At 45.3% G+C, this 21579-nt stretch overlaps 1 protein-coding gene across 1 annotated transcript in view; it reads right to left on the reverse strand.

Moving 5' to 3' along the window:
* Window positions 1-2677: 2677 nt before the first annotated feature.
* The window catches only part of Prpf6 (pre-mRNA processing factor 6), a 53310-nt gene continuing 34408 nt past the window's right edge, over window positions 2678-21579 (reverse strand). Inside the window, exons 12-21 of the mRNA XM_057781492.1 lie at window positions 17962-18084; window positions 12465-12586; window positions 10749-10887; window positions 9111-9230; window positions 8556-8732; window positions 7641-7774; window positions 6702-6793; window positions 5358-5472; window positions 3361-3487; window positions 2678-2927 (exon numbers count right to left, since the gene is read on the reverse strand). Of these exons, the coding sequence (XP_057637475.1) occupies window positions 2775-2927; window positions 3361-3487; window positions 5358-5472; window positions 6702-6793; window positions 7641-7774; window positions 8556-8732; window positions 9111-9230; window positions 10749-10887; window positions 12465-12586; window positions 17962-18084 (1302 nt within the window). The 3' untranslated portion in view covers window positions 2678-2774. The remainder of the gene's footprint in view (window positions 2928-3360; window positions 3488-5357; window positions 5473-6701; window positions 6794-7640; window positions 7775-8555; window positions 8733-9110; window positions 9231-10748; window positions 10888-12464; window positions 12587-17961; window positions 18085-21579) is intronic.

Below are 21579 nucleotides of genomic sequence, written 5' to 3' on the forward strand. Positions count from 1 at the left end.
GCAGTATGGGAACTCCAATCTCTTCCTCGATGGTTCTGCTACAACCAGCCACAGGAACCAACCCTGCCCCTCCACTAACCCCAAACCAAACCAAACCAAAACAACTAGGGCAAAAACAATGGTTCAGAGCTCCAAGACCCCCACTGGAAGGGGAAGGCTAGAAGAAGTACTGGAGACAGCAGAAGAAGCAAAGTCCCACCCCAAACGGGAAAGGACTGGTAACATTAGGGAGGCAGTTCCTCCAAATGGAGCAGTTTCTAAACCTGCCTCTAGGCCTCCAGCCTACTTGGGCTAGAAAATTAATCTTGTGAGCCCAGCAAAACGACAGGACTCAGCTTCCCAGCCCTGGCAGGAAAGCTGAACTGAACACACCACAAGCTCCCACATAGAGGTGGGTGGGGGTAGGGGCTTCTGGCTAGGATACCAGCACCAACACTGAAGAACAAATATAGTAGTACCCTCTTGAAAGTCATCTGGAATCATGGCCAATGGAGGGGTGCTGAAAACAGCCCATCAAACTACACTAAGAACAAGGGCCAATTTAGCCAGTGAAGACTCCTAGAAAGACATCTAGCATCAACAAGGGACAGGCTGGCTGCTAGGGAGATCCTATAACGCAGGCTTAACCCAGTATGAGGAGAAAAGGGTCTAGGAAGGCCAAGACAAAAGCACTAACAATGGTCATTTTACTTGGAACTGTCATAAACATCTGGGGGTTCCTATGAGGCACAGGGAAACAGCCTCCCCTGGGTTGTGCCCATGCCCAGACTCTTGGCCCAGGCCAGCCCTCTCCCCCAGGCCCCAACTGCTCACCATAGGCCTCTCAGGATGGCTTTCTTTTATTCCCTCTAGCAGGTCACACACATGATCCTGGGGTCCTCTGGGTCTTTGGGCTGCCAATGAAACAGGCAACTGGCAGTCACACCAGGTCCTCTATCGGCTGATGGGGCCTCCCCGGTGAGAGCCAGGGTGGGGGGGGCAGGTGGAGAGGCGTTTGAAGTTGGCTCCTCCAGCAACGAAGGGAGGGAGCAAGAAGGGAGGGAAGGAAAGTCCAGTAAGTCAGCCCTGCCCCTAGCCTCTCCCCACCCTCTCTCCAGTCACTTCAATTAACCTGACTCTGGGACAGAGCAGCTGCCTGCTGCAGCAGATCCAGGGCTGCTCTGGGTCTGGGATTGAGTCTCCAGCCCCATCGAGACCCCCGCGCTGTCTCAATGGGCAGAGAGCAATAGTCTCTCCTGATAGGCAGGGCAGCCACTAGTCCCCAGTTCATATCCAGACAGACCTGTTCCAGCAGGCCTGGAACTTGGGACTTCCCGAATTCTACTGCTGGCCCCACTTCATCCTTCTAGACCTTGGGGTCATCCAGGAGTAGGAGGCCCAGTCCCAGGGTTGCTGTTTTGCTTTTGCTCTAGCACAGCAGCCTCTGGAACACAGTTAATCTCCTGCTCAGCAAAGCTCAACTTCCAGATGAAGGAAAGCAATAGTGTGGGGCTGGTGAGATGGCCCAGCAGGCTAAGGCACTTGCTGCAAAGCCTTGACAACCTGAGTTTGGCCTCAGGGGCCAACATAATAGAAGAAAAGACTCCTGTAGGTTGTCCTCTGACCTCCACAAGTATGCTGTGGCACACAGGCACCCCAATAAATAAATGTGATACACTGTAGCCAGAGACTTTTCTATCGTCCTGCAGCCACTTATAAAATAATCACTTAGAGGCATAATATTAATTATAATTGTTTGGCTGAGTGTTCAGGCTTATTACTGGCCAGTTCTTACAATTAAATTAATCAATTTCTATTAATCTTTGTATCGCATGTGGCCCATGGCTTACCGGTGCTCTGGCATCTTCTCCGGCAGCTGCTGGCTTTCTCCTCCTACTTATATCCTGCCCTGCCATAGGCCAAAACAGCTTTATTCATCAACCAATAAAAGCAACACATATTCAGAGTGTACAGAAGGACATCCTACATCAATACACAAAGAGTTGCTGATCACCTCAGCAACTGCAACAACAACTACAACAAAAAACCCTTCATTCGCACAGAGAGGAAAAATAACCAGGACATTGAAGGCTCACCAGACCTTTCCACAACCCTACAGGAAACATTACCCAAGCATCTTCTTCGGTAACTGCTTCAATGCGCTCAGTTTGAGAGTTGGAAACAGTCAGAAGGAGCAGAAACCACCAGCAGCCCAACAGCTTGATGCTGTACTCAGGTCCTTTCCCTTCCAACTGTAAAGGAACCACTGGATATGGTCCCTAACCATAGAGAACCCCATGGATCTCTCTGTAGAAATATCCAAGGAATTCTAGATATTCCTCAGGACAGAAACAGGAGGTACTTCCCTAAGCTGGTGAGCTCATACCTCCCAAGGCAAACAAAGATGCCTACAAAACATAGGAGCTTCTCTAAGCCTTTCCTTCTTTTACAGCTTGGTCCCCACATGACCTTCAGCCTCTGTGCCATAGACCCATGACAGAGCCCCCATTCTATATGCAACCTGTATTCCCAAGTCCTTATCTCAGCAAGCCCTTGGTACCCCAAGTATGCTTCTTCTGGAGCATAAAAGCACTTGCAGGAGGCTATATCCAAACCAGACTGGCCATGACCACCACTCAAGGGAATAGGAGCGAAAGACCAAACAGAAGAAAAAGAAAAAGACACCCTAGCCCCAACATAACTCTATAAAAATCTTTAATGAATGAAAGATACACAGTATAGGGTTTGTATCCATTGTCCATGTGCTGCCCCAAAGGGCCCTGTCCTCCACCCCATCAAAAGGTGTTTTTAATACGGGCGGCTACCAGCACTAGTATTTCCCCAATCTTTCTCTGCCAGTTGGTGATATCCTTGGACACAGCACACCACAGTTCTCCATGCCGGGGCTCTGCATTCTCACAGCGCTTCCTCACCTCTTCCTGTTGCTCCTGGAGAGACCAAAGGGTACTTTAGGTAGGGTTAGGTACACACTGAGCCTTGCCTGTCTGTCCCCTTGCAGATCTGGCCCCAGCAGATTTCAAGCTATCCCCTCCTCTTGGGGAACATGGCATCTAAGTCCGTGCACCGTGTGCTGAACTGTGTCAGAACCCTACTTCTATTCCCATAAACTGCCAGGCGCATCATCTCTGAGCTAGGTACTTCCTGGACTCAACACGGTCTGGCTACTACTTGCAATGAGAGGCCCAGGACATCCTGGACACCCTTGCCTTCTGAGCATGGCTTCAACAAACCTCAACTGGGAACAAGCTGCTGGTCCTGGCCACTTCCTATTCCCCTTCCCCATGGGCTGGACAGAGCTTTCTAATGTCTAGGGGAACAGGCAGGATATCACTGCACACTGGTATCCTAGGGTAGCCTCACCTCAGTGCCATGCTGCAGTTCAAATTTGTAGAAGAAGGCCCAGGCATCCCCCAGATCTGAGTCAATCTTCACAGTGCGGTGGAACCACTCCCGTGCCTTAGTGATCTTTCGTTCACTCCAGAACAGCCTGTTATGGGATAAGGATAGTGCCTGCTGGGCTTGGGAGTCGGCTGCATCTAGTTCCTAGTGAGATCCGCAAGCCCAGGCATGTGTTACAGAAGGCCTGAGTCATGGTCCAGGAATACCTGGAGATCACTCCAGATCCTTCACTGACCCCCACTGCTTTTTATAACATTTACACACAATAACATCTCAACTTCTTAAACCTATTATTTTTTCTGGGTCAAATAAATATGAAACTAACTTTAACAAACATTAAGACTGATTATAAAAACCTGAAATTTCAGACTGTTCTTCAATAACATACAAACCCTGGAGTATCCTGCCTTGTCCAGTCCCTTGTAGCAGCATGAGCAAATAAAAACACAAAGATAGGTTCCCAAAGGTCAGCTCTGGGGTGTGGTGGAACACATCTTTAATCATACAGACCTTGGAAGGCAGAGGCAGAGAGATTTCTGAGTCTGAGGCCAGCCTGGTCTACAGGGAGAGGGTAACCAGCCTTATCTCAAAAACAAAAACTAAGCCGGGCGGTGGTGGCGCACGCCTTTAATCCCAGCACTTGGGAGGCAGAGGCAGGTGAATCTCTGTGAGTTCGAGACCAGCCTGGTCTACAAGAGCTAGTTCCAGGACAGGCTCCAAAGCCACAGAGAAACTCTGTCTCAAAAAACCAAAAAAAAAAAAAAAAAAAAAAACTAAACAAAAAAAAACAAACACAAAATTTAGGAAGGAAGGAAGACAGAAGAGAGAAAGGAAAGGAAAGGAAAAAGGGGAAAAAGGGGAAAGGACAGGACCCAAACCAGGGTCTCCATGGTTACCTTCCCCAGCTGGTAGTTAGTACAGGATAGCAGGACCAACAATGGGAAAATTGGCACAGCATGCTTTTCTCAGTCGAGGACTTGGGCTTGATTCACCCTCCCTCCCTTACTGAGACAGCTGGAGCACAACTAACCTTTCCACCATAGGCAGCTGTTTGAGCTGCGCTCAGGTAACAAATGGGGTAATTTCATGCTGATAACTTGATTGTTTTTTAAGCCATGTAGTGCTCTTAATTGCTTGGTGTTAGATAAACTGTGATTTAAAGAGCATAAACTCAAGATAGCGAGCACATGGATCATCAGCTTGGGAACAGCAAGGAGTGACTTATTTACTTTAACAAAGCCTTTGTGAAGTTTATGGCTGTTCTGTCTGAGGGCATATGGAAGTTACAGTGGGAAAAGGAAGCCCAGGCTAGGAAGGCTGGGTCTAAAGCCTCCCTCATCTGCTAGGGCCACAGATAACAAAGGTGCCCAAGCAGGATTGTGAAGGCAGTTGCACCAGACCCTGGGTATTCAGTGCCACTCAAACAGAACCAAACTGGTTCTAAGGCTCTGCCTTCATCACCACCACTGGCACAATCCTGTGCTGGGAGGTAACAGGAGATCGCAGATGATCCATGGCTAAACAAGACGACGGATTATAGCCAGGGTTATTCCCAGGACCAGCTGAAAGGGTCTGAGTTCTGCTAACAGAAGGAGAGTAAAACTTCTTGGCTGAAGCCCCTTCAAAGGGGTTTTGCTTAATACTTAAATTCTGGTTGGATTATCAACAAATCTGTCCCGCATATAATCCAGGCCCCATTTGGTACTGAAACAAAGAGAATAGTTCCCACCAGAAGCCTGGGGCTGAGAAAAAGCCTGAGAAGACGAGGTAACCAGACAGGTGTTTAGACAGCACCTCAAAACCTCAACAAGATGCTGCCCAGAAGACTGAAGCAGGAGTTCTGGCAGCTGAGGCCCAAGCAGCTCACTCTGCAAAGTCAGCATGGCCAGACAAAGATCCTGGCAAAACTACACCAGGACCCCCCAAGGATAAGCAACCCCCAAAGAACTACTACTTACTTAGCCACAGCTAAAAGCACATGGGGGTCATGTTCACATTTCTTCAGGGCATCCACACTCTTGGTCTTTCTCTGGGGCCTTGCCTCAAGGAAAACAGCTTCAGACCACAGGATACCTGAAATTCAGAAGCAGAATTTTCCCCTTCTACCATAGAAATGCACCCTCCCTCTCAGGCTGCCTTAAAAGGAGTGTCCTGAAGGCGGCCACAAGGGCCTCAAGTATCCACCTACCCAGCAACAACCTCCTGAATTGCAGCGGCCTTGCCAGAACAGATTGGACAGTGCTCTGTATGACAGCTGCAAGTTTTCATTCTCACTCAGTCAGCAAGCAGGCAATGGGCAACGGCAATCTGAAAGCGCTATCGCATACTGATTTAAAAATAGACTACAGCTTCCGGACAGCAGGGCTGCACAGAGAATCCCTGCCTTGAAACACACACACACACACGCAGAGATGATAACTAGGCTTGTGACATGTGCCTGTAATCCCAGCACTTGAGAAGCCAAGAGCTCAAGTAGGATGATCATGATTTAGAAGCCAACCTACGCTACAAAGTAAGAGTCGAGCAAAAAAGCAAAAACAAAACAAAAAAGCTATCACTATCAGCACCACAACAAAAAAACTGTAGCCAGGCATGGTGGCACAGGCTTGTAATTTAATACTTGGGAAGTGGAGTCAGAAGAGTAAAGAATTCAGTGCCAGCTTTTATTATATAGTGAGTCTGAGACCACTCCAGGCTACATAAAACCTTGTCCCCCATCCCCCAAAAAGGTATCAAATACCTATTATAACTTTAATTCAATTCTGTGTAATAATAACAAAGAAATACTTCAAACACGAAGAAAAGAAATTCCTGAATATTAGGTTGGAGGCAATCTTTATATCCTCCTTTTAAAATTCCAATTTTTTTCAAGTGACATATACATTTCTTTATTCCCCCCCACCCCCATGAGACACAGTTTCTCTGTGTATCTCTGGTTGTCCTGGAACTTGCTCTGTAGACCAGACTGGCCTCAAACTCAGAGATCCATCTGCCTTTGCTTCCCGAGTGCTGGGATTAAAGGCATGTGGTGCGCTACCACTACCCAGCTACATTTCTTATATACCACATGTAAGTAAAATAATAAATAGAAGTTAAATTTGGTCAAGAAAAAAAAATGATGGTACTTCAGAACATGAAACCAAACTCTCCCATATTGAGACTGAGGATTTAGTCTGAAGTTCTTTATAACCGAATCAGTGAATCTAGACACACAGACTGCATCTTAAAGGAGTCATTGGGAGTCAATCACTCTCATCCCACAGATTTCCTCTGTGCTATGCCAGAGAGCCAGAAGCCCTTACCAGAATTGGGGCACTCCTGCAGTGCCTTGGCCATGAGCGTGTTGGCAATGTTCTTCAGCCCTGCACGGTACTCCAGTCGCACTGACTCCAACCTAGGAAGACAGCCCAGGGATGTCCCAGCCCCATCTATCACAGCACAACCACTACTCCGGCTGGCCTTCTGCCAGGTACCCTTTTAAAGGCTTTTACATTCTTTACTTTATTATTGTTGTCATGCATGTGTGTATGTGCCACCACACACATGTGGAAGTCAGAGGATCACTTCTGGAAACTGCTCCCACCACTGCCCCAATGGGCTCCATGGATCAAGTTCAGATTGCCAGGCTTGCTCAGCAAGTCCTCCTGTACTGAACCTCTGGAAGGAGGCTGGAATTCCATACTGCGCAGATATGGCAGCACTGGTGCCCACAGCCTAGTACCAAGGCAGCAGGTCCACCTGAGATCCCAGACCCCACAGGACCCAGATATAAGAGAAGATATCAGAACAAGCCCAGACCTAAGAACTACCCCTGCTCAGCAGTGTTCTCTCTCATTCCAGCCTAACCCCTAGCTGAACTGTGTAGGCATTACCTGTAACACAACGTGGCCCAAGCTGGCATAACTCACCACCCTTCTGTTCCAGCCTCCCAGGTACCAGGATTACAAGTGCTCACCACCACACTTTGCTTCCTCTGGCGAATGTCTTCATGTTCCTCAAAGTCTTGCCTATGTTACCTCTTCTATAATCCACTTTCTCAGTTTCATTCCTGACACCTGAGAGTCCTTCACGAGAAGCCCACTCACCACCTAGACCCAGCTCTCCCAAGGCAGGCACTGTGGACTCCTCACAGAAGCTGTCACTTACTACTGTGCCCAGGAGCCTGGGCTGAAGTGAAGAAGGAGCTGAGTGAGGACAGCCTGGGCTAAACATGGAAGCTGAGCCAATTACCAAGGACTCACCATAGCCCAGGATTCTTTGGGTTTTTTAGACGAGACTTTTCCAAAATGGCCCTAGCACGAGTTAGCTGTCCAATTTTTTCCTCTAGCCGGGAAAGTAACAGCCACAGTGGTGTGGAGTGAGGACACTTCTTCAGCTGTGACCAAAAAATACAGCAAAATAAGAGTTCAGAAAGCATCCGTGAAATTGTGAGAACTGAGGTAAGTTTCCAAGAACACTTTTTTTTTTTTTTTTTTTTTTTTTGGTTTTTCGAGACAGGGTTTCTCTGTGGTTTTGGAGCCTGTCCTGGAACTAGCTCTTGTAGACCAGGCTGGTCTCGAACTCACAGAGATCCGCCTGCCTCTGCCTCCCAAGTGCTGGGATTAAAGGCGTGCGCCACCACGCCCGGCCCAAGAACACTTTTGAGGCTGTTAGACATGTACTTCATACTCTTGACAGACATGGCTCTGTTGTGTGCACATGCGATGTGTAGCAGTTTACTGTGTGTAGTTGCATTATGTACATGTACACAAAGAATGTCTGTAGACATGTGTCATGCACAAGCATACATCAAATGTATGTTATACTACTTTTGATGTACCAAATCCCATACATCCCAAATACAGGGTGTGCAGCTTTGTAGAAAAATGAAGGATCAAGGTTCAGTCCCAAGCACAAAGTTCTATCATAGACTGGTCCTTCCACTTTGTTTAAAAGTGTGAGGAATTGACCAATGCCATGCTGCTGAGTTCCCTAAGGCACCCCCCACCCTGCCCCAGACAGGGTTTCTCTGTGTAGCCCTGGCTGTCCTGGAACTCACTCTGTAGAACAGGCTGGACTAGAATTCACAAAGATCTGTCTGCCTCTGCCTCCTGAGTACTGGAATTAAAAGTGTGTGCCACCATCTCCTGACCCGAGACATCTTGACAGAGGCTCACCCCCTGATTATAGGCCTCCCGGGCCTTCTCCATCAGTTCTCCCTGCTCCTCAATCTGCCCTTTCATCATCCACAACTTGGGGAAGTCCTCGTAGTGCCTCAGCGCCTCCTCGCACAGCTCCTGTGCAGCAGTGATGTTCCCCAGCACCCACTCCAGCTTCACAGACTTCATGAACACCTGCAGAGCAGACCAGCGACCGTCACACCAGAGTTTCCCCACCATTTATCTGGATGCTAACTACCTTTACATCACACACTTGAAGTCATAGGCATCTTTCACACACATCTGTTTGAGACAGAGTCTCTCTATGTTGCCCTGGCTGTCCTGGAACTTGCTTTGTACACCAGGTTGGCCTCGAATTTACAGAGATCCACCTGTCCCTGCCTCCCAAGTGCTGGGATTAAAGGTGTATGCCATTGCCGCCCAGCTGAAGAAATGCATTCTAAAGCCCAATAACATGCCCTACTCATCTCACTCCTTCCCAATGCAATGGATGAGCCAAAAGGCACCTTGCCAACCCTGCCAACCCTGCCCCACCCACCAGTCACCACTCACTCGGGCAGTGGGTGCGCTGCTCCGTGCTTTGGCCAACAGCCTCCGGGCTCGCTCATATTCATTGTTCTCTGACTCCAGCTTCACAGCCGCCAGCCAAATCTCTTCACTGTTGGGATTGGCCTGGAGAACAAGCACAGCTGCATCACCAGGGCTAGATCACACTTAATCAGGAACAGCAGTGAGAACTAAGCTGGCCTTGCCCTGATGCAGGACTAGGGAATGCAGACCTCAGAAAGCTTACCTGGGAAATAAAGGAAAAAACACATCTGCTTTTACTCTTGTACGGAGATGAAGCAACAATGCTAGCATTGAAGAGCCACCCCTCTAGAATCCTCCCAAACCCTGAGTAGATCACTCACATCTTTGTGTCAGGGCCTGTATATCTAACTTCATCCCTTCCCCTCAGCTAGCCATACCAGCATGCCCATGTGGTCAGGGTAGATCAAGATACAGATAATGCTGTGTAAAGGCTCCCACAGGCATAGACCAAGCTACACAAACTCAGAGTTCAGGGGACATAAAAGTGGTGTCCTCAAAACTTGTACCTAGCCTCCTTAGATATTTCTGCAACACAGCCAAGGTGTCTATGGTTATGTGAAAAGAGAACCACCCTAGAATTCTGGCACACAACTCAAGGAGAAAACTGATTATCCCACACAGCACCACCCCTTGTTCCTGTGTCTCTCCAGGTGACAGCTGGAGCAAAAGACGGACCCGAGGTAGCGCTTCTGGGTCAAACTTTACTGTTGCCCTGGGCTATGATACCAGACTGACATTTATTATAACACTATAATCTACCAAAAAGAATTTAACACATATTATCATAAAATATTAGGATTTTTTGTAGTAAAAATATATTTTTAAATGCTACATGTAGACTAGGGAAATGGCTCAGTGGAAAAAGTGCTTGCTGGGCGCCCAGACAAAAGCCAGGCATCACAACGCATATCTGTAACTCCAGTGCTGGAGAGTGTAGACAGATGAAATCTAAAGACAGCTGGTATCCATGGTGAGCTCTAAACTCCAGGTTCATTGAAAGATCCTGTCCTTAAAAAGAGGTAAGGTGGGCCAGGTGGCACTCAGGAGGCAGAGGCAGGTGGATCTCTGTGAGTTCAAGACCAGTCGGTCAACAGAGTGAGATACAGGATGGCCAGGACACAGAGAAACCCTGTCTAGGAAAAGAAAAGTGTAAAGTGAAATAGGAAGACACCCTAGGTTGACCTCTAGCTTACGCACACACACACTATATGTGTTATACAGCTAGGCCTAGTTAGGCCAAGTAAGTGTAGCTGTTTTAATAGGGCTCCAGTCTCACAAAAGCACTAAAGCACCCAGGCAGCTTACTAATGTAAGTCTTGTACCCTGGACTACCTGGCCTTCCTTACTAATGTAAGTCTTGTACTCTGGACTACCTGGCCTATAGTCATAGGAAGTAAAAGGGACTAAGAGGTCAGTGTTGCTGGTTGGGGTGTCCCTCATGCTTTGGCCCCATAGACGAGGCACCCGAACAATCCAGGGTCTCTAGACCAGACCATGGTATATCCCAAGGAATATGCACAGGGTAAGTTCTAGGGTCACAGAAGGACCAAAACAGAGTTATGTTCATGGCCCCTCCCGGCACAGGCATCCTTCACCTACCTGGAAGGCCAGGGCCAAGATGCTCCTTGCTGCAGGCACATCCCCCGCCAGCCACTTCGATTTGGCACCCATGAGCCACAGCACCTCTGCCTTGGGGCAGTGGGCCACAGCCCTCTGCAAGAGTGCTTCCAGAGACTCCCTGCAAAACAGAGGCCACAGTCACTAGGGTCAGGGTCATAAATGAGAGCATATAGCCATCAAGATGCTGAAAAGACAGTTACCACTCCAAAGTTCGATACTATTAATGATTTATGAGATTTTACAATGGGGAGAGTGTGGGGAAATCTTTCTTTCCCATAAAAAAAATCGAAAATCAACTACTGAAGTGGGCTCTATAAAGCAAAGCATTGTTTAAACAGCAGAGCCTTTTACAGTCATGTATCCTGGGGGCAGTGATAACATGGCAGTCTGGGGACAGTGAAGGCCCTTTTATCTTGAAGCACAGAGGACACCCTGGATTTGCTGATAAAGATTAAGGTCCCTAACACCCATAACCCCTCCCTTCCCTCAAAAAGAGGTCTTATTGAGAGTGATTTTAGAACACTATTGAAAAAGAATGCTTGTCAGCCTTGGATACTGGGTATGAAATCTCTGGATTATCTATGGTCCACCACCTCTTGGTCATAACACCTTCACTGATGACCCCCATGGGCCTCATGTATTCAGCAGCAAGTTAAAGAGCACACAAAACTATCACACAGAAAGTGCCTACAGAAGCAACACTACGTTTCCCACAGCCCTGGGCCTAAATATTGATGACTTTATCAGTGTGTAAGTTAGCAGCAAAGAAAAAATAGGTCAGTAGGAGGAAACTAACCATTAAAACACTTGAGTAAATAGCAGTGTACATTTTAGGCATGAGTCATGAGGTCTCAACCCACACCTGACATGATAGAATCTCATGCAAATCAGCACTTAAGACTGAACCAAGTGACATTCTACAAGGTGAGTCATCAGGATCATTTCAGAAAGTTCTCAAGTTCCCTAAGGAGTTAACTCTGAAATACTAGCCAGCTGGCAGGGTAGGAAGAGGCCCTGTAGAAACTAACATTAACTAACACCAGAAAAGAATCAAGGGCTCAAAGTCCCAGCTGTAATGTTGGTGAACCAGTAAGGTCGTGCCCACCCAACACAGGGAAGAGCTGAGGACCCAAAAGAGAATGCTATACGGTGCTCAGGAACATGAGTCCAAATACCCCAGGGAGTTACATATTTAAAACAAGAAACTACAATGCCTAATTTAATCAGCATTTACAGCCAATAAGGCAGACCCAAAGGTTTTTCCCATTAAAGAGTACAATTAAAATTGTCAGGGACCTCCTTCTGTGTACAGAAACCAGCCAAACCCCAGAAAGCCAGTGCAGCTTAAATGAAAAACAGACCGCATGGGCCCTGACACTGTCCCGCCCACTGCTGAAGACAGTGCCCAAGCACCGACAGCCTGCACTGGACACTCCTAGACCCACGCGACACTAGTAAAGGACAGGCTTCCTTCATGCCTTCGTTTCTCAACTATCAAAGTGATAATCAAATCACAGAAGGGCTATAAAGAATGAGACGGTTCTAGAGTCCCAAGGGCCACAAAAGTGTCTACTGTCACTGTAACTTGTTCATGATCACAGAGGGACAGACCCAAAACTGTCACTGGTTGATCTTCAGGAAAGTGAGGTTTGAACCCAGTACCATGCAGATAGAAAGTGGAAACTGACTACATACCTGGTACCATGGTTCTTTTCAAAGTACGCAGCTCGTAACCACACACTCTTCTTGCTGGGGAAGACTTGTAGGGCATAGGCATAGATGGCTCGTGCACATTCCAGGGCATTGTGAGCCACACACTAGAAAAGAGACACCATGAGGAAAGTAGTTTAGAATTGCATGGGGCAGATGATAAAACTTTTCAAGCTTCTTGCAATTCTAAGTAATGACCTCAAGTAACAAATGTGCACTGGCCCTGATCTAATTAAACTACAATCTAAGACAAGAACAAGAGAGTGGGGACACAGACACCTTCTGGTCCCCTGGCATGCAAGAAGAGCTGGTAAGAGGAGTACCAGCTGCTACCTGCAAGATAACAAATGCACACAAATATGCATATATGTCAGGCTATAGCTAAGGCAAGAGTGTGCATGTGCACTCGTGTGTGTGTGTGTGTATCATTGCACACTACTTTATAAATAATGTCCTCATTGAGTTTTATTTGCTCTTTTTTTTAAAATATTTTTTTTATTTATAGTGTTCTGCCTATATAGAAGTCCAGAAGATGGCACCAGATCTTATTACAGACAGGAATTAGAACAATCAGTGATCTGAACCTCTGAGCCATTTCTCCAGCCCTCCTTGCATGCTGCTTTTTATTAAGACTACTATGTATTTTCCATTAAAAAGTTTAAGCCATTCAAAACCTGTACAAGACAAATCAACATAAAGAGGATGAGAAGCCCACCAATCTAGTAAAATCACAGCAGACACCACTAGGATCTGCTTCCTTTAAGTTTCCCCACCCTCACCCCATCCTCCAACACCAGGGCCTTGTAGTGGTAAACAAGCGTTCTACTACCCAGCTACATTCTTTGCCCTTTCTATCTGTTATCTGGTAACCAATCTGCAATCTCAGCTTTCTGAATAGCTCTGGTACCATCAGGTCTGGATCCTCTAGGTTTTTTGTTTGTTTGTTTGTTTTTTGTTTTATATTCAAGTGATTTTAGGGGTTGGGGAGATTACTCAGTGGTTAAGAGCACTTGCTATTCTTAAAGAGGATCCAAATTTGGCTCCCAGCACTCAAATCAGGTAGTTCACTCAAAACTCCAACTCTAGGGCATATGACACCCTCCTCTGGCCTCTGCAGGTATCTGCAGACACACAGCAAATGTACACACACACACACACACACACACACACACACACATATATACATGTGCAAAATTAAAAATAAGTCTTAAAAAACCCTCAACATTCATATACATAAAGTGATAGGTAGGGGCTGGAGAAATGGCTCAGCAGTTAAGAGTACTAGTCGTCCTTCCAGAAGAACTAAGAATTTGACTGCCAACACCTGCATGGTGGCCCACAACAGCTGTCTGTTACTCCAGTCCCATGGGATCCAGCACTTCTAGTCTCCTAGAGCACTAAATACACACACAGTGCACACATGCAAGCAAAATACCAATACACATAAAATAAAATAGAAAAAAAAGTGATAGGTAATGGATCAGCAGGATGGCTCAGGTTAAGGGACATAGCACCAAGCCTGACAGCTGAGTTTAATTTACAAGATTCACATAGTAGAAAGAATAATCAAGTCCCATGCAAGCTGTCTTCTGACTTTTGCATACGTGCTGTAGCATGTACACAAGCACACTCACACACATTCAAAAATTGTTTAGTGATAGGTAACATCAAATAACAAAGGCAGTCACCAAATGTAGTGACAACTCTGGTGAGAACTAGTTTAACTGATCTTCATGGTGACCATGAGACCCAACAACAAACTGGGCAGGTTCAGACACCTGTTTTTAGGTTCACAGAAGACTAAGATCTCCTTCCCTGGGAGAAATCACTTCCTTCTATGTTCTGCAGACAGTACTCAGGAGGCAGAGGCAGGTATATCTCTGAGTTTGAGGCCAGCCTGAATAGAGGGAGTTCCAGAACAGGCAGGGATACACAGAGAAACCATCTTGGAAAAACAAACAAACAACAACAACAATAAAAAGGAGTATGAACCTGGGGGCAAGTTAATGTAATGGCCACTAGAGACAAACTATTACAATTGTAAATGACAAAATTGCCTGAGTGGAGCTGGGTGTGGTGGTACACACCTTTAATTCCAGTACTTGGAAGGCTGAGGCAGGAGGATCTCTGCGAGTTTGAGGCCAGTCTGGCCTACACAGTGAGTTCCAGGCCAGACAGACCTACACAGTAAAACATCCCAGGTAGAGCTGTACTCACAGCTGCATATACACCACAGGGAAGTTAACTGGTCACCCACATCTCCTCAGATGGTCAAATATCTTCACAGAGAGAGATGCCAATGAGTCTGGGAGTGTCCAAGACCCACAATGTATGTACAAACAGGTGTGGGAGGAACACAAGTATGCCCAGATTTTGATCAGACCCAATCCTTCCTATATCACATAGCCTGACTCTGACTCGACCACCAGAGAACTCAAGAAGGGTTATATCCTGACCACGAATATCTAGAGGGGTCAGACTCTAGACAGGAAAAACCTTCTGTGTGGCTGCTGACCAAAACAATGAGGTCAACTGCAAAGATTTTTAGAATCTCTACTGGTTTAACTGGCTACAGCATCAAGTAACGGTGTGCAGGGCCCAAAGAAGAGCACTAGGAGAGGACCCCATGCTTCTAAGCACACTAGAAGCATTACTTCTCATTCTTGCATGAAAAAGAAAACAGCTATAGTTACTGAGTAAATGTGGTTAAGTGACAATAAAAAATGAGAAAAGCTGGGCATGACAGTGCATGCCTGAAACCCCAGCACTCCAGAAGCACAGAAAGCTGAAGAGGATTCTGAGCTCAGGCTACCCTAGGCTACATCAACCAAACTAAAATCATTCTTGGCCTTCCCACATTTTTGTTATCTTCAGAGGTGTCTAACAAAGGCTCCAAACTTATTAAAAGCAGTAAAGGAGAGAGATGCAAAGCACGTAATTCTGTGTTTAGAATAAAGAAGTTGTGGAAGTGCTAGGCTCCTTTAGATACAAAGAATTTTTCACTCAACACAGAGAACATGTGTTTATGTTTTCTATATGTATATAGTTTATGTATGTATTTTAGTACTGCAAGTTGAATCTAACGCTTTGTGTATGCTAGGCATATGCTCTACCACCGAGTGATACTTCCAGTTACAATATGATGAAACCCTTTGACCTACCTTCAGACTCAAAGAGTAAACTAGCTTGTACCTGAGCTCTGTGTCACAATGTCACACCAGTCTGCAGAGAAAGACAAATCACTGGCCTACCCAGGTGAACAGGAATGCTCTTCATTACTAAGTAGTTTCAACTCACAGAAGATTTTTAAAGGGCTGGGGATCTAGGTCTGTGGTACAACACTCACCTAACATACACTAGACTCTGGGTCTAATCCTTGGTAGGAAAAATAGTAAGCCAACTAAAAACTTATGAGCTGAGCAGGAGGCCAAGGAAAGAGGATCACAAGTTTAAAATCACCCTAGGCTACACAGCAAGACCTTTTCTCAAAAAACCAAAAGCAAAGACTGGGGATGGAGCTCCTCCACTGGCAGAATGCTTCACGGCCGGCCATTTACAAGGTCTTGGGTTCAATCTCTAGCACCACATAAACCAGGCATATTGGTTCACACCTATATTTCTAGTACGTGGGAGGTAAAGTAAGAGGATCACCCTCAGCTACCCAAGAAGTGTAAGACCAGACTTGTCACAACAGATGTTATCTCAAAAGAATAAAAGTGGGGGCTGAAAACTTGGCTTAGCAGTTAGAAGCACTGGCTGCCTTTCCAGAGGACTCTGCACAACCTTCTCTAACTCTAATTCCAGAGGATCTGATGCCCTCTTCTGGCCTCTGTGAGCACCAGACACACATGTGGTGCACATGAAGCCAAACCACTCATATATATGTTTTAAAAAGCCAAATCAAAACAGAAATTCATCACTTGGCATATACCCTAGAAACAAACATATCAGTGGAAAACAGTGTTCATTACTTTGGCTTGGATGCTCTTTCATCTGTAAACTTTGCACTTGGGAGACTAAGGAAGGATTCTTGTCAGTTTGAAGTCAGTCTGTGCTATATAGTGAGACTGTCAAAAACTAACAAATAAATAAACAAATTAAAAAACAAAACCAGCCATTATTAACAGATCCTCAAACTAGTAAGTTGATGCCTGGAGGATACCAACATAATTTTAAAATGCTTTCTCAAAAATGCTTGTTAATCACAAAGGAAACAACAGTGAGAATACAAGAAAATCCTAACAGCTGCCACCTGGAACAGCTGATCAGAGTGAACAAGCACCTATACCTCTGCAGAACACATCACCATCAGAACTCTGTACGAAGGAAGACCTGACATCCTACACTACCAAAGACAAACCTCAAACAAGCCACAAGCAAATAAAACAGACAGCCAGGTCAAAATATATTCTGTAAAACCATTGGCCTCTAATACTCAAAAATCAAATTTAGGTAGGAGATGTAGCTTAATGGTAGAGCAGTTACCCAATATACGCTGCCCCTGGTTCCACCCTAGCACCACATAACCAATCAACCAAATAAATAAATAATAAAAAGGAGATTCATGAAACAAAAACAGAATGAAGCCCTGTTAAGGTCCGTTCTTGGGTTGACCTGAGGCTATGATCCTGCAAGCATCTAAAGAAAACACCGTTTTGTTTTCATTGTTACTGTTTAATTTTACTAAAAGGACACTAGGGGTCAATTCCAAGGGTAAGAAAGAGCATCTAATGCCAGGGTCTAATGACCCGAGTTTGATCCCCAGGACCCATATGATAGAAGGAGAACTGACTTCTATAGGTGGTTCTATGGCCTCTACATCCTATGCAGTGGGATCATGCATACATCCACAACACAAACACAAAACAAAAACAAACCTTTTTTGTTTTTGAGATGCCCTGGTTGTCCTGAACTCACTCTGCAGAAAAGGCCAGTCTTTAATTCACAGAGATTCACCTGCCTCTGCCTCCTGAGTGCTGGGATTAAGGTGCGTACCCTGTTTTAGTATCTTAAACATGTTTATTATCTAGCCTTATGGTTTTCTCTTTGGGAAACTATTCTGAGGAAATAATCTCTAAGAGGCAGCAATTCTATGTAAAATGTTCCTGAAATAAAATCAGTAGTGGGAACCACGAAGTGGGAGAAAACCTGATGCCATAAAGGTTGTCTGCCACCTAACTAACAAAGTTGTACTATCGCTACACATAGCTGCCAACAGGCACATATTTGTAGTAGCTGCTTTCTCCATTTAGTAAGCACTCAAAAACTTAAACCAGGCTTATAAAAGTCTGCTGCCCTTATGACTATAACCCCACCTAAAGTAAGTGTATTAGAGCTAAATGTAATATATGTGTCTGAAGTCCCAGAAATGAGGAAGTCTCTAAGGTCAACCTGTCTCAAGATATAGAAAGCAACCTGACTCATTTAAGGAGTCACCACTCCTGGCAAGACTACAGACTGGGAAGCAAGCAGGTGAGCTTACACTGTCAGCATCTTCCATCCAGGTGTGTTTGCGATCTTCCTCCTCGATCCCGATACCAATCACAGCGCGCATGACTGCCTGGCACGTGGCCACACTCCCTGCCCTGTCACATTCTTCAGCATCCTGAAAAAGAAGCACAGAAATCTTGTTTGGATTTTTTGTTAGAGTTTAAAGTGACTGCTATTTCTGATGAAAAGACCTGCTGCCTTGGGCATAAAGCCTGGCAACCCTGAACAGTTTATCTGCCGTGCCGTTCTGTTCACTGATGTTCCTGCCCTCATGTCCCCGCACTGACATGCTCAATAAATATGGTGTGACTGAATCAAACCACACTTATTCATCCAGTACATTTTAAGCAAGATCCTGCTGCATAAAGAACTTATAATAAGCTCTGACACTAAAGACCATCTAAAAATAGGTTTTGCAGCATTCCTGGGTATCTGAAATCATTTTTATTTCAAAATAAAAAGGCAAGTGTGACAGTGCACATTTGTAATATCAGCCACTTGTAAGGTAGAAGAAGCATAAAGACCATAGTTCAAAGCTAACCTGAAATACTAAGACCTTATCTCAAAATTAATGAAAAGTGGGCTGGAGATTATATAATATTCCAGGGATACAGCATTGACTTGCCTAGAGTACTCAAGGCTCTGAGTTCAATCCCTGAAACTGCGGGAAAAATTAATTTAAGTGTGAGAGCTAGTAAGACAGTAAAGGCATTTGGGGTAAAAGTCTGATACCCTGAAAGTAATCCCCAGGAGGAGAGATCCAAAAGGCTGTCATCTGATTTCTATACTTACACTGTAGCGTGTGCACCTACACATACTAAAATAAGGCTCTAGCAAGGCATACACCTTACATTAAAGAAACTTTGAAAGGAGTGGAAGCAAAAGACAAGTTCAAAAGTATCTGTACTCTTAGGACTAGAACTCACAACTTAAATTAGCAAAAAGAGGAGGAATACGCTGACCTAGACAAGAAGTAGTGTTGGTGGGGATGCTGCAAGGGAGATTAGAGGAAAACCTGGGCAGGGGAGGGTCACAATAGATGACCACTCACAGGAGCAGGCCACTGGGCAGGCCAACATGTAGCACGGTATTTCCAATTTTAGGACAGCAGATTTGGGACACATAGAAGAAGCCATATCTGTATCCAAACATCTTTTTTAAAAAAAGGTTCTACATTATGAGGCACAGGAATATGTTACTGAAAGTTGGGGATAATAAAGTATCCTGGTAATAGGTTAGGAATCAAACAACTGACCCAACAGACAAATGTTACAGGGCATTTACAGTTTACCAGAAACCAAAATATTACAAATTTAAATATCTGAAAAGAAACTCTAAGCTATTCTTGTCTGTAAGATGCTAAACTGTTTTCAGTGTCATTTTAAGATCAGCAACAGGCCAGGCGGTGGTGGCGCACGCCTTTAATCCCAGTATTTGGGAGGCAGAGGCAGGCGGATCTCTGTGAGTTCGAGACCAGCCTGGTCTACAAGAGCTAGTTCCAGAACAGGCTCCAAAACCACAGAGAAACCCTGTCTCGAAAAAAAGCAGAAAAAAAAAAAAAAAAGATTAGCAACAGCAAGTGGACTGAGTCACTTGCTCTTTTTTTTTTTAATATTTATTTATTTATTATGTATACAATATTCTGTCTGTGTGTATGATTGCAGGCCAGAAGAGGGCACCAGGCATCATTACAGATGGTTATGAGCCACCATGTGGTTGCTGGGAATTGAACTCAGGACCTTTGGAAGAGCAGGCAATGCTCTTAACCTCTGAGCCATCTCTCCAGCCCCCAAGTCACTTGCTCTTTAAAGGAGGGCATGGATTCAAAGCTGACCTCTATAGAAGGCAACTTTACTTCCTCTATCAAAACAATGTATGCACCAGAAATCCCACCTTCACCTTACAATATGCCCATATACGCAAATATACTTTTGAAGCAAATGGAAAAGCTACTAATAAGCCGTCCACAGCAACATGTGCAGGGAGGGACACACAAACCAATGAAATGGTCAAGGTACACTACAGGCTCTGACCTAGGGGGAACAAGATAAGAAATAAGCAAGGAAAGACAGGAACTTTATCCCTCTCTGAAGCATAAAGGAAAGGAAAGGAGAGGAGAGGAGAGGAGAGGAGAGGAGAGGAGAGGAGAGGGGAGGGGAGGGGAGGGGAGGGGAGGGGAGGGGAGGGGAGGGGAGGGAAGGTGATGTGGGATTCCCCTCTGTATGCTGTGAATACCATTGGTGAATAAAGAAACTGCCTTGTAACCATCACCTTTGCTTACAAAAAAAAGAAAAAGAAAAAGAAACTGCTTTGGCCTGTTGATAGGGCAGAACGTAGATAGGCAGGGAAAACTAAACAGAATGCTAGGAGAAAGGAAGGCAGAGTCAGGGAGAAGCCATAGGGCCACTGCTGGAGATAAACGTGCTCATGGTGATGCACAGATTAATGGAGTTGGGTTAAATTAATACGTAAGAGTTAGTCAATAAGAAGATAGTAGACCAAGCAGTGATTTAATTAATGCAGTTTCTATGTGGTTACTTTGGGGCTGGGCAGCTGGGAAACGAACAAGCAGCCAGCCTCCTTCTGACAAATTGGTGCCCACATGGCCAACTAAAATCCACTTACAACCTTAGAGAGCTTGGAAAGAAATACTAGACACTAAAAAATAAAGTTTAGCCACATTTATTCTCCTGAATGGGCTTTACTTGCTGGTGGCATGCTGCGGCTCCTTTAAGAGCAGTTTTCCGGGTTCAGCGGTAGCAGAAAAAAGGCCAAGGTTTTGAAATGCTGGCTTTCTGGGCTGTGCTGCCAGAGTGAACTCTTGACTCTTTCTGGAGGTCCAGCTATGGAGCATTTAAATGAGGATTGTGAACAGAGTGCTACAACTTGCTTAATGGCAACATAGATTGTGTGCCTGAAAATGGGGCTGTGAGCATGGCTCTCAGAGTCAGCAAACAGCTCCGCCATGCTGGACTGGGTGGGGTAAGCAGGTAGTGCTGTATTTCCCCTAGCGATGGCGTCGCTAGTTCATAAGAAGGGCTTAGCATTTTTTGTTGTTTGGTTTTTTGTTATTTTGTTTGTTTGTTTTTTGTTTTTGAGACAGGGTTTCTCTGTGTTGCTTTGGAGTCAGTCCTGGAACTAGCTATTGTAGACCAGGCTGGCCTCAAACTCACAGAGATCCACCTGTCTCTGCCTCGTGAGTGCTTGGATTAAAGGCGTGTGCCACTGCCCAGCAGAAGGGCTTAGCATTTTAAGAAGCAATTCTGGTCAGAAAATAATTACTGATACACAACAAGGACAAATTCAGACATAAAAGACCTCTAAATGGGTCACAATATGTTTTAAAAATGTATGTAGGCTTGGGAAAGAGAAGATAAAGAGTATAGAGAATCATAAAAGGAAGTAAATGGTTTAAAAACAATAAAACAAAGTCTTTAAGGAGACAGAGTACAGACAGTCATAGATTAAAGGAGTAAAGATAATAAAATAAATATTAAAAAAGTAATAGAGTGCCGGGCAGTGGTGGCACACGCCTTTAATCCCAGCACTCGGGAGGCAGAGGCAGGTGGATCTCTGTGAGTTCAAGACCAGCCTGGTCTACAAGAACTAG

This window comes from Chionomys nivalis, chromosome 9 (genome assembly GCF_950005125.1).
Source record: "Chionomys nivalis chromosome 9, mChiNiv1.1, whole genome shotgun sequence".
NCBI classification, from domain to species: Eukaryota; Metazoa; Chordata; class Mammalia; order Rodentia; family Cricetidae; genus Chionomys; species Chionomys nivalis.